The sequence below is a fragment of the Dermacentor albipictus genome, chromosome 7 (genome assembly GCF_038994185.2).
Source record: "Dermacentor albipictus isolate Rhodes 1998 colony chromosome 7, USDA_Dalb.pri_finalv2, whole genome shotgun sequence".
Lineage (NCBI taxonomy): Eukaryota > Metazoa > Arthropoda > Arachnida > Ixodida > Ixodidae > Dermacentor > Dermacentor albipictus.
The window spans coordinates 44,429,471-44,441,739 of NC_091827.1; the positions used below are offsets into that span (position 1 = coordinate 44,429,471).

Here is a 12,269-nt window from a genome sequence, read left to right on the forward strand (position 1 = left end):
GCGCTGCTTACCACTCACGCTGCTTCAATGTGGGACAGGCAGACTTCTATTTCGCCGTGAAAACAATTTTGACGACGCCATTTGTCGCAGCGTATGTGGTATTTGGTGCGCGTGAGTTGAGAAATAACAGCGTGAAAGGTGAGCTAAGCTCGAAAAATCATGCCGCCCACCGTGGAGGACGCCGCCGTGCTCCCTCCGGTGGAGGAGCCGGCGCCCAAGGAGGACGCGTCGTCGTCGACGGCGTCGGAAACCGCAGCCGCCGACTCCGCGATGCCGCCGAAAGAACAGGCCGCCCCAGCCCCCGAACAACCACAGCCGGCGCCACCGCCGCCGCCTGCCCCTCCTAAACCGACCATCGGTATCATCTACCCGCCGCCGGAGCTTCGAAACATCGTCGACAAAACCGCCGCGTTCGTGGCGCGTAACGGGCCCGAGTTCGAGGCTCGCATCCGACAGAACGAGATCAACAACTCCAAGTTCAACTTCTTGAACACTGGCGACCCGTATAATGCCTACTACCAGCACAAGGTCAAGGAAGCCAAGGAGGGCAAGATCCAGCCCGAACTGGCGATCGTCCCGACCCCGACGAAGCCCGGCTCGCAGCAGCAGCAGCAACAGTCCGGCGGGGCGCCCGGCAAGCAGGAGATCTCCAAGATCGTCGAACAGCCCATCGTGCCCAAGGAGCCGCCGCCGGATTTCGAGTTCGTCGCCGACCCGCCGTCGATCTCGGCGATCGACCTGGACATCGTCAAGCTGACGGCGCAGTTCGTGGCGCGCAACGGGCGCCAGTTCCTGACCAACCTGATGAACCGCGAGCAGCGCAACTACCAGTTCGACTTCCTGCGGCCGCAGCACAGCCTCTTCAACTACTTCATGAAGCTGCTGGAGCAGTACACCAAGATCCTCGTGCCGGGCAAGGACCTGATGCCGCGGCTCAAGCGCGAGTCCGAGGACCCGAAGGTCATCCTGGACCAGGTGCGCTACCGCGTCGAGTGGACCAAGCTGCAGGAGGCGCAGAAGCGCAGGGAAGAGGAGGAGGCCGAGAGGGAGCGCGTCCAGTACGCGCAGATCGACTGGCACGACTTCGTCGTGGTCGAGACGGTCGACTACCAGCCCAACGAGCAGGGCCTGTTCCCGCCGCCCACCACTCCGGACGAGGTGGGCTCCCGCGTGCTGGCCCAGCAGAGGATGGAGGAAGAGGGCGAAGAGGTCGAGATGGAGGTCGAGTCCGACGAGGAGGGCGGCGGCGCGAGCGACAAGGAGGACGAGGACTCGGCGGCGCCGACCACCACGTCGACGACGACGACGACTCCCGGGTCCAACGCCGCGGCGTCGAACCTGCCGCCCAGGGCCCCGAGCCCGCCGCCGCAGCCTCCCAAGGAGGCGCCGCCGCAGCTGCCGCCGCTGCCTCCGAACCCGGAGCAGGTGGTCGTGCGCAAGGACTACAACCCGAAGGGCGGCAAGCCGGCCAAGCCGTCCTCGGAGCAGTTCCTCATCTCGCCCATCACGGGCGAGAAGATTCCCGCCGACAAGATGCAGGAGCACATGCGCATCGGGCTCCTGGACCCGCGCTGGGTGGAGCAGCGGGACCGCGCCATCCAGGACAAGATGCAGCAGGACGAAGTGTTTGCGCCCGGGTCGGCCATCGAGAGCAGCCTGAAGCAGTTCGCCGAGCGCCGTACGGACATCTTCGGTTTCGGCGACGAGGAGACGGCCATTGGCAAGAAGATCGGCGAGGAGGACAGGCGGCCCCAGGAGAAGGTACGAAGCTTTTGTTGTTTTGTTTTATCCGCGGATGCTGGTTTGCAGGGCATGTAATGCACAAATCTATTTATAAAACTGGAACAGGCAAGACCCTTCCCAAACTTCACAGCTAGTCACTTAAACCTTGTGCACGACACCAGTCCTTTCAATGAAGAGCCCTTGAAGTTGTAACATTTGCTGTATAAGAAATCTGCATTGCCTGGTGGTCTAACTGATGAGTAGTTTCAAATGGCTGTAGAGCAGAACGCCATAACTGAGCGCTGACCCACGCATATTGAACATTGTCTACAAAATTGGTTGCTGCAGTCTTGGTCCTGCCACTTTTTTGCCTCCTTTACTGCCAATTAGTTGTCTTACTAGATTTTTCACAATCTGTTAAATGTTTGCAGCATTCAGCCTTTTGGCTGGCAGTGACATTCTTGTCGTATTTAACGTACAGTCATTGCAGCTCTTTGCCTGGAGACTGCTGATCCTTAAAGTTGTACCTTGTTTTTTTTTAAACACATTGTTTTGATGCCCTTGACCTGCTCGCACTTGTGCAACCAATCTTCTTTGAATCGCTCTCCCGCAGGTGACTTGGGACGGCCACACAGCCAGCATGGAGGCAGCCACACGCGCCGCCCGTGCAAACATCACCATCGAAGAGCAGATTCAGCAGATCCACAAGATAAAAGGTCTCCTGCCCGATGAGGAGAAAGAACGGATTGGCCCAGCCAAGCCGCAGCATGGCTCCCAGCAGCATGGCTCCCACCATCAACATCAAATGCAGCCACCACTTCCGCCGTCCAACCTCCCACCCTTGCCTCCACCGCCCGTTTCGGCTGCCCCACCGGTGAGCGCGCCGAAGCAGCCGCCACCAAAGCCACCGCCGCCACCGCAGGCGCCACCACCAAAGTCAACGGCATCGTCAACGATGCTTCCACCGGCGGCACTGCGGACTCAGATGGCACCTGTCATCGCACACCCGCCTGTACCAACACCGCCACGTCCAATGATGGCTGCACCGCAGAGCATCCTGATGTCTGCACACCTGCGGCCACCACCAGGCATGCTAGGCATGCCACCGGGAAGTCATCCACCAATGGCATTCGCGCCAATGCCCCCGCCAATGGCGCCACTGCCGCCGGAGATGCCTCCGAGCCTGCCGCCGGATGACGAACCACCGAGCAAGAAGAGCAAGACTGAGGAGAACCTGATTCCCGAGGCGGAATTCCTGGCGAAGAACAAGGGCCCCGTCACAGTGCGGGTTCAGGTGCCGGGGGCGCAGGAGAAGGTGGAATGGAAGCTGAATGGCCAGGTTCTGACCCTAACTCTGCCACTGACGGACACGGTGTCGGTGCTGAAAGCGAAGCTGCATGAGGAGCTGGGCATGCCACCTGGAAAGCAGAAGCTCCAGTACGAGGGGATGTTCGTCAAGGACTCGAACACGTTAGCCTACTACAACCTTGGCCCGAATGCGACCATTATGCTTCAAGTCAAGGAGCGTGGTGGCAGAAAGAAGTAGCAGGGGCAGCGAGATGAAACGTTCCATGTTTTGCTGTTGCTGTTCCAAGGCATCAGGGGTGGCCGTAAAGGATTCCAACGTGCTGGCCTACTTTCATCTTGGCCAGAATGCCGACATTTTGCTGCAGCTGAGGAAGTGGGGTGGATGAAAGAACCAGTGAGGGAACAGAGCCCAGTTTTCTTTGTTGTTTTTTTTTCTCTATCTCTCTCTTTATTTTACCCATTTGTAAAGTAATCTGGAACCGTTTTATCAGTTGAGTGATGATGTTGGAATGCGGATGCTGCAGGGATGTCCAAATGAATGGTATGATGAAATAAAACAAGGACAGTTGTCTGTCTGAAAATAAGTACCCTTGCCCTCTTTTGTTGCTATAGTGGTGCCCTGTTTAAATTTTCTTTCTGTCAGCTTTGCATGGTGTGCCTATCTCTACCCTTGGTTCAACTTTAGCGTTCCTGCATTTCACCGAGTTTGATGCGCTAGAAAAAATAAAGGCATCTTTTTTTTTTTAGAGAACATATCACAGAAACAACATACTGTTTTTTATTATTATTATTATTATTATTTGCAGTCAAATTTGCTGTCAAATGTTACCTATGCAGCAGGATTCTGCACCTTTATCTACCACAGCACATCAGAGCCTGCTCGCTTATGATGCTTAGGGTATATTCTGTCTTGCGAAACAGCTCTGACAAAGCATGAAAGTGTGCGTAGCATGGCAACAGAGTCAATGTATCGCATCACTTGCAGCTATCTGCAAGACGGCGCCCCTCAAAACTTCTCTGTGTGCTGACAACAGTGGCTGTGATGCATGCTCTATTTGGGTTTTATGCTTCGAAGGACGGTGGTTGTCACAGGTGACCAATTTGGAGGCTTTTGTTCTTGCCCCACACAAGGTCTTTCTTGCCGGCCCTGCACATAATTTTAGACAGCGGTAACTTTAGCTATGTCTCGATATCTGCAGCTAGAACTTGTTTTAGTTTGCCAGTTTGATAATATCCATAGAAGACGCTGAAAAGGAGAGACTATTTCTTAAAAACTCGCTCCATGTCACAGTCCAGCGGAGTCCACAATCTCTATGAAATGTCGCTGCATGGCAACTCGCTCGGTGCAGAATTCCACCATAATGCTGGCAAGATGCCTGAACACGTGACTGGCTCATTGAGCAGGTTGAATCGCATTACCCCTTAAGCAGAACAGTTTCTGAACATTGCGTAGCCTGGCCCCATAATGCATGGCAATGTGCGACTACATCTGCTGAAACTTGTGCCCCCACCCCCCGCCCATTAGATGGAACCCACACGGCGTCGTGTGGCTCTGTATGGTAGTGGCCTGTGTGTGCATAGTCCACTACCACACCAGCTATATAGGAAGGAAAGGCGAAGACCTCGTTCCTTCCACCATGGCATTACGCCATGCTTGAGATTTGGCATAGTCTGGTTTTTGTGCAACTTTGCACAAAGCCAGACTATGCCAACAGCACTTTGAAAGATGTGCTTATACATTGGCCAGTGGGGCACGCCAAGGCCTGTGAACATTGTCCAACGAACATGCGAGTTTGTGATCTAAGGACGTTCACGTAACAGCCACTCAGCGTCTCTACAGTTTCTTTCACTATGCACAGGAAACTTGGACGCCAACTTGGAGCACTGGTTATGTGCCAGTCGGTATGTGCTGCTCTTCATTCAAAGTCTTTGACGCTTGCTTGGGTAGCTAGGTACACGCCACTGAGGAATTGCCAGTATGCAATTACGAAAATGTATCCTATGTTGAGAGTAATCGAACACGTATCGAAGGCTCCTCAAGGATAGCAACCTTACGCAATCGCAGGCTGAGCCACAAATGCGCTGGGTAAGCGCTGCCTTTTCAATGAGTGCCTTTCATGCCAATGCCTTGGCGAGCTGTGCCATGAATGCACTGGGTATGTGCTGCCCTTCAATGAATGTCTTGCCAACTTGGGTCACTGAGTGTGTGGCACCGGCACGCCACGCTTCTCGTCGTGGAGGCCACGCGCAGACTTCTCGGCAGCGCCACTAGCTGGTGCAGCATGCCGAGAAAGAAGCACGAGAGAGGAAGTGTGAAAGCGAAATTACACTGCAGTACACGTCTTGCCTATAACTATGTTTGCAGTGCGTTGTGTGGATATATTATTCATTGCTAACGCACAACTGTCGACAGTTGTCGTGAGATGGGTATTGCCACAATTTTTTTATAAATAAAGTTTACTACTGCTACTACTACTAATACTACTGCCTCCATGATCAATAGTGCACATGGTGCCGAAGCAAATTGGAATTTGAACTTGCTGATAGCATATCACGTGATCATATGTCACCTTGCGAAGCATTTCGTGATATGGCAGAGAGCCAAATCACCGAACGTTGCTACTTCTGGCTCGACGCTCGATCGCGTTTGCTCCGTAGACGTTACCAATGCGAGGACTGCTCCATCCGCGCGCCATGTGAATGCAAGCTGTGTATGACCTGATTCACAACACATGTCACATCACTGATTCATCGGTGAACACATTCATCGTGTGAATCCAGCTTTGTCAACATTGCCAGAGAAAAGGGAAACGGAGCCACTGGCCAAATATACGGAGTGGACGAGACGTGCATTTGCGAATAGAGACATTTTTTGAAAAGATTTGAGTGTTGTTGTATGCAGTTATTGCCATGAGTTATATGCACGGATTTCAGTTTTCTTTTCGGTGGCGGGGGGGGGGGGGGGGCTGCTGTATTTAGAGGTGCGCGGGTTACACGCAGTGGCAGGTTATATGCGGAAAAATACAGTGATGAATGGAAGAAGGAGGTTATTCATCTATCGGGACTGCAAATTATTTGGTAGTATGCTCAGTAAGAATATCTAACTCGTCTTTAAAGTGAGGACAGAGCCAAGTGATAACAATTAGAGATATTGGGTGTTTTGGCATGCAAAATGTATACCTCGGTTTGACTGGCAAGTCCCAAAAGTGCCAAATGTCACGGAATCGCACACCGGTAACCAGTGCATATTTTTACGGCTATCAAGGCAGTGCTTTGCCGCATGTTCTTCGGGTGACTTTGTTTACGCTCACCACCTGCTTGATTTTCATTACGCTGTTGTGGCCATATACTCTCAGGTAATTTTCATGAGGACAACTTGTGCGATTTTCGTGCAGCCCGAGTTTGTAAGTAATCATGCTCACATATAAAATTAGAAACATATGTCGCATTATGTTTGTATTACACATGTCTTTCCATTTTGTAAAGTTTAGTGCTTGCAAATTTACTTGGAATCTCTTGGTTGGACCAAGTATTTGAAATATTCGGCTCATTCGTTGTATCGTCTCATATGTTGTAGGTGTTTAGCTAGGTGGAATGTCATGCATGACATGCCATAGTCCTTAACACTCCTTGTTCTTTTTTGTCTGCACAGTGCTTGCCCGGCACATGCTATATCACATTACGGTAGGTACGCCGTCATATGGCAAATGTTGTGTCACAGTGGTGCTTCATATAATGACATGAATCAATACAACTCGCAACTGGGTCAGTAATGATTCAGCCTGGGTACGGTAGTGCAAGACAAGACGAGGACAAGGAAGACACTCGTCCTGTTTCTTTCTTTGTCCTCATCTTCTCTTGCGTCACCATACTCATAATGAACGTCAATGAAAGCACTTCACGCACACAAAACGAGAAAGCGCGAAATGCAACACTTGCCGAGCGAACTATGTTTTGTCCCATACCACTTGCACGCAGACCCATGCCTGTACATTACTCGTTTCGCCCACCACTTGGAGTTCGGAGACAAAACGCACGAGGTGTCAATGACTGCACTGCGCATGGTGCAACGCATGAAGCGGGACTGGATGCACACTGGTCGTCGGCCGTCGGGGCTGTGCGGTGCCGCGCTCCTCGTCGCCTCCCGGTTGCACGACTTCAACCGCACCATTCGCGACCTGGTGCGCATCGTCAAGGTGTGCGAGACCACCATTCGCAAAAGGTGAGGACCCCGACCCAAATTGGCAGGATGAATAGATTGTGTTCACATTATGTGCACTCGCCTCTACCCCATCATATGGTAATGGCTTCCTCAAAGTAACTTATTGTCCTGTGGAATGCAGTGTCGAAAGGACGGCACGACGAATGCAGGAACGACTCTGCGCTGCATCATGGCTATTGTTCGCTGTAGATAGTGAAACAGATCTAGAAGTGATACACTTGCTTTTTTAATCTCAGACTTCATCGTTGTTACTGTTACGCACCATCAGGTCGTTTTCGACTCTTGGTAACACCACGAATATATATTAATGCCAGTGAGATCTGTTTAAGGCAGTTTCTGCAAGCTTGTTGAGGTGCTTCCTTGTGGCCTGAAGATTCCTGTCTAATCAACTTGTGCACTGGCAATCTCGTTTTCTCTTGCCTTTTTTGCACCATTTTGTTGCTTTTACCTTTCGCCTTCCATGCAGTAATCTTATGTTTAAAAGAAAAGCTCACACACACACGCAAAAAGAATTTGCCATGCCATAAACAGTAGTAGTGCACATGTAAAAAAATTTTAAAATAGTGATATCAGAAGATTTGTATGCAAGCGTAGAGTATTGTGTAGTGTTGGAAAATGGCCTTGCAGCTACAGGGGCAGTCGCACGTGTTTATGAAATATGTGCATTACCAAATTGGGACATGATGCCATACAGCGCTAATATTTGGCATCTCTTGCTTTGCCATGTGTAACATTGTACTGTAGACAGGGGTGCCGAGGAAAGTGCTTTGTCGTGCAGGTTAACCGAGTTTGGAGAGACGCCGTCAAGTAAGCTGACCCTCGACGAGTTCATGACGATCGACCTAGAAGAAGAGCAAGACCCTCCCTGCTTCAAGGCAAGCCCGAGCACGCGCCCTTACAATTTTTGCTCCTGCTCCTACTGTTGTCTTTGCAAATCCTGCTGTGAGGTGTCATTCTTTATGGTTTTAGGTGTAGTATATGGAGGCATGAATCCTGAGGTGCAGGGCATCCGTGTTTGGCTACTATAGCCTCTTGAAGGCACTTTCGGTGTTTGCTTTCCTATACCTGGCACTTTCGTTGTTCGTTTTCCTATATCTAAAGGGGTTACTGTTGACTATAAAGATATAGGGATTTAGGAAGCGATATAGAGATTTAAGTTGTGAGTTGGGCTCGGCAGTATTTCCGCACGAAAGCATTGAGTGTGTCTGTCCCGTTCCTCCTGAATGTCCATGTGCTGTTAGCGCCACGTCGAATGCTTTCCTAGTAAAAGATGTACATTTCCTAGAAGGAAGACTGACATAGATTGATATCCTGTCATCTCGTGACATTGCGCAGGCAGCACGCAAGAAGCAGAAGCAGATATTGGAGGAACAGGGCCGCCTTGAGAAGGTGTCCGAGGAGATCTCCCAGCTGCAAAAGAAGATTGAGGCCGAGCTGGAGGACCGGCGGCGAAAGGTTCGCGGTCGTTTTGCGTCGCATGCCAGAGGTGAGGCCACCATTCACAGTTCCTTAAGGGCGAACTGCGGTGAAATTTCACTTTGGCTAAATTGGTTATACATAAGTGGAGGACAGGCGGCCCCATGTGCTGGTTCAAGTTCAGTGTGCTTCGATTTCGTTCCGGTTCAGATAAATAAAAATGTTTAACGGTTTATGCAACCCTGAACTGATTCATGAACCGGTTCGGCGCAGTAAACTTTATCTTATGCTGTAGGCAACGTGCTGCTCAGTGCTATCAACTAGTTTGCATGGTGCATGTGCACATTTTCTCAGAGAGGGAAGAAACTCTACAACAGAACAACGAAAATTTATAAGAGTGCTCGAATAGCAAAAATTTCAAATCGAATCAAATACGAATATTCGAGAAAAAAGGCAGTTGAATATGCAATCAAATATTGAATACTTACAATTTCTAAAAAGTGAAATGAAATGTTTTGGAAAGTCTGTTTGGCAACAAAAGTATTGTTTACATTATTTGATACATGTACACCTTCAGACAGTACGATCACATCTGGTCGACGATCACAAATGAAAGTGACCAAAAAAAGGAGCAGGACACTAAAAATGCATGTAGTAGAATGTAGTGCTCGTTGAAAGTGCCGTAGTGTCTGGCCATGTCTGACCTTCGCCAGAAGGGTGAAAGCAAGAGCTTACATGTCAAACACTACTGCTAGCATGTGTAAATTTGCCTGCATGCTACTCTGCATGGCGGAGGGATGAGGGATTGAAAAGCCCTAAGAGAGAGTTAATTACTGAGAATGCCTGTGTCCGCAAAGGGTGGGCTAAGCTTTTGTGCCCTGACAGCAGCATAGTTAACTTTTCTTTTGTTTCAAGTAATAACTATTGGACTGGTGGTGAGCGGCCTCTGGCATAAGATATAAAAATGCAGATTCGCATTGAATTACACCAATTAAAACTCCAAACTTCTAGTCCATAGCAGAGAAAGAAGCCAGCAAGGGATTATTTGCTCCGTTATTTGAATATTTAGAAACATTAGCTGGTGAGGACATGGAAATGCTTATGAACCATGAATAAGCACCATTTGTGCTACACACTGCAACATTCTTTCTTATGCAACTGCACGTGGCGCAGAGTCTTTCGATGAGTCACTTCGATGAGTCTTTCGACAGTCGACTTGTGTTTCAGAGGGGTGGAAGGGGCACGGGAGAGAGGCTGGCAGCGCAGTGAAAGTGCGTGGGGAAGCAGCGGTTCGCTTTTTTTTTCCTCTAAAATTTCGCTTTCAGTCTCTTTTCGGTGCAGACATTCAATAGCGAGATTGAATTGTTATAACCAATATCGCAGCATTGTAACATTATAGTAAGCGGTTTATTTTACCACAGAACACACAAAAGTTCAAGGGGCCACAGCTGCTCATTGTTATATATGAGTACTGTTGAAATGGGCCATGTTATAAGTAGGTCCGACTTCTACTGTCCAATTAAGATGTTTTTGATGTTGTCCCCTCTTTCGTTTTTTTGCATGCTGCTCTGTTATAATTGTCAATTATTACAAATAAAATTTATCAGCACTTAAATATTGTTATACAGCAGAACCTAGTTCATATGTCTTGGAAAAATATGTGAGAGAAAAATGTACTCACTGAGAAATGTGCGAGCCGAAGTATTAAACAATTTGCCAGACTCAGCTATTGCTGACATCTACGTAATGCGAAGCCTCGTGCGGATCGTTAAGGCACAAGACACCAACCTGCGTCGAGCTGGTGGTGCTCTGGTGGCCCGAGACGCATTTTGTTGTTTTCCTATTGCGTGTTGTTTTAGGAGGGCTGCGTCAGGGCTTTCAATCTGAGCAATTTGCGTATCTGGCAGCCTTGGCTCTGCTATGTTGCTGTACAGGCCCTTCCTCTAACAAAAGTCGACTTTGTTTTTGCTTTCATTCAGAGCGGTTGAGCGAGGAAGAGGAAAACCGAATATCGAACGAGTTCATCGTGGGAAACACCATGGAGACCATCAGTGCATGCCTGAACGATTCCCAGCAGAGCAACGAGGACTCTGCCGCATCGGGATCGGCCGTGGAGGACTCGCTTGCCGAGCGGTTAGCGCTACGGCAAGAACCAGATGACTCTGACCCGGACGAAGTCAAATCCGTTGACACAGAGAAGCCCAGGGAGCAGAGCGGTATCGTGACCTCTTTACGACCGACTGCCGCCACCTTGGGGCTGAAGGAAAGCATCGAGGAGTGCATGCGGGTCAGAGACTGTGTTGGTGGGTGCTGGTTCAGTTAATTCGCTTATTTGTCCCGAGACATTCTGGAAGTGTTCGCAGGTCGAAAAGTGCCGCAAACTACTTTTGACAGAATTTTGTTAGCTTCGTTGTTGCACTGCACGAAGACACCCAATTATAATTAAAGTGCATTTACCATGGGAAAAAGAAAGGATCAGATGATTTGTACGTCAGTTACAATCAGCCCATCATAAATCGCGAAAATAGGTTATGCATGTATACTTGGTTATTTTAATTTGGCAGCGCAACAACATGAACGGTACAAAAAGAACACGTTAAGCTTTATACAGTACCAAATTTTAAGAGTGTGTAGTTGATGCTGATAACGAACAGCAGTAGCATTACATGTAGTAGCAGCAGTATAGTAGTAGTAGCAGTATTAGTAGTACATGTACTTGGTAGTAGATGTGAAAATTGTTGGAAAGATTGCTGGAGGGTAAGCCTGTATCGATTGCTGAAACACTGTTCAACATCTACATTGCGAGAACACTTTAGCCTTACACTCTCGCACCTTTTTCATTGTAGAAACGACAGCAGAGTCCGGTGTTCTGGACTTAGAAGGATTGGATGACGAGGAACTTGATGCGGTGAGCTTCTCTTACAGTTGGCCTTTTGTATATTATGGAGGAATAACATGAAACGAAACGGAGCCTAGAGGCCTCTGTTTTGTATCCTGTATAAAACTCATTGATGTTCCAGTTGAACACTCTTCTGCACCTTATCTTCCATGCTTCTGATAAGTGTTAATTGGCACGTCAATGCATCTTGCCACAGATTTTGAGGACCCATTTCTGAAAATTGGAGCTAAGCAAAGGATTTCTGCTGAATGGATTTTATAACTTCACTACAGCTCTTCATTTCTGCAATGTGACATATGTTCTAATGTGACAAACTATAAAGTTAATTGGATAAATTTTGTTAATGAGCAAACATCACTGTACGATTTGTCTTACAAAGTAGTGTCTATCTCTGTAACCCGGGTGAAGAGGCAGAATATCAATGTTGACGACGGGAGATTTTTAATAAATCTGTTTCCATCAACACAGATAAACCAGTATAGTAACATTTCTCTGATTTCCTTTTCACTGGAGGCATTTAATTTTTTAGTAGCATCATATGACCATTGTTAAGAAAATATATGAAAGAACCCTAATTGGCTTGCATGTTCAAGGAACACTGAATTTTTGAAGGCTTTCTTCAATGCACAATGACCACGCTCTTTTTGTAGCTTCAACTTGCTTCATAGGCAACAGCAGGGGTGTACATTTCTTCTGTGATCA

General features: G+C 48.7%; 2 protein-coding genes across 3 annotated transcripts in view; both read left to right on the top strand.

The window, feature by feature from the left end:
* Brf (Brf RNA polymerase III subunit) overlaps positions 1 to 12,269 on the top strand; it is a 60,371-nt gene that overhangs the window by 26,544 nt on the left and 21,558 nt on the right. For both annotated transcript variants that reach the window (XM_070522061.1, XM_070522062.1), the window contains exons 6-10: positions 7,009 to 7,252; positions 8,031 to 8,127; positions 8,588 to 8,738; positions 10,648 to 10,971; positions 11,515 to 11,576. In XM_070522061.1, coding sequence (XP_070378162.1) covers positions 7,009 to 7,252; positions 8,031 to 8,127; positions 8,588 to 8,738; positions 10,648 to 10,971; positions 11,515 to 11,576 — 878 coding nt within the window. The remainder of the gene's footprint in view (positions 1 to 7,008; positions 7,253 to 8,030; positions 8,128 to 8,587; positions 8,739 to 10,647; positions 10,972 to 11,514; positions 11,577 to 12,269) is intronic.
* Positions 11 to 3,614, top strand: Sf3a1 (splicing factor 3a subunit 1). The gene is made up of 2 exons (XM_070522036.1): positions 11 to 1,761; positions 2,336 to 3,614. Exons 1-2 carry the CDS (start codon positions 160 to 162, stop codon positions 3,266 to 3,268), a joined length of 2,535 nt encoding a protein of 844 aa, XP_070378137.1. The 5' UTR covers positions 11 to 159; the 3' UTR covers positions 3,269 to 3,614.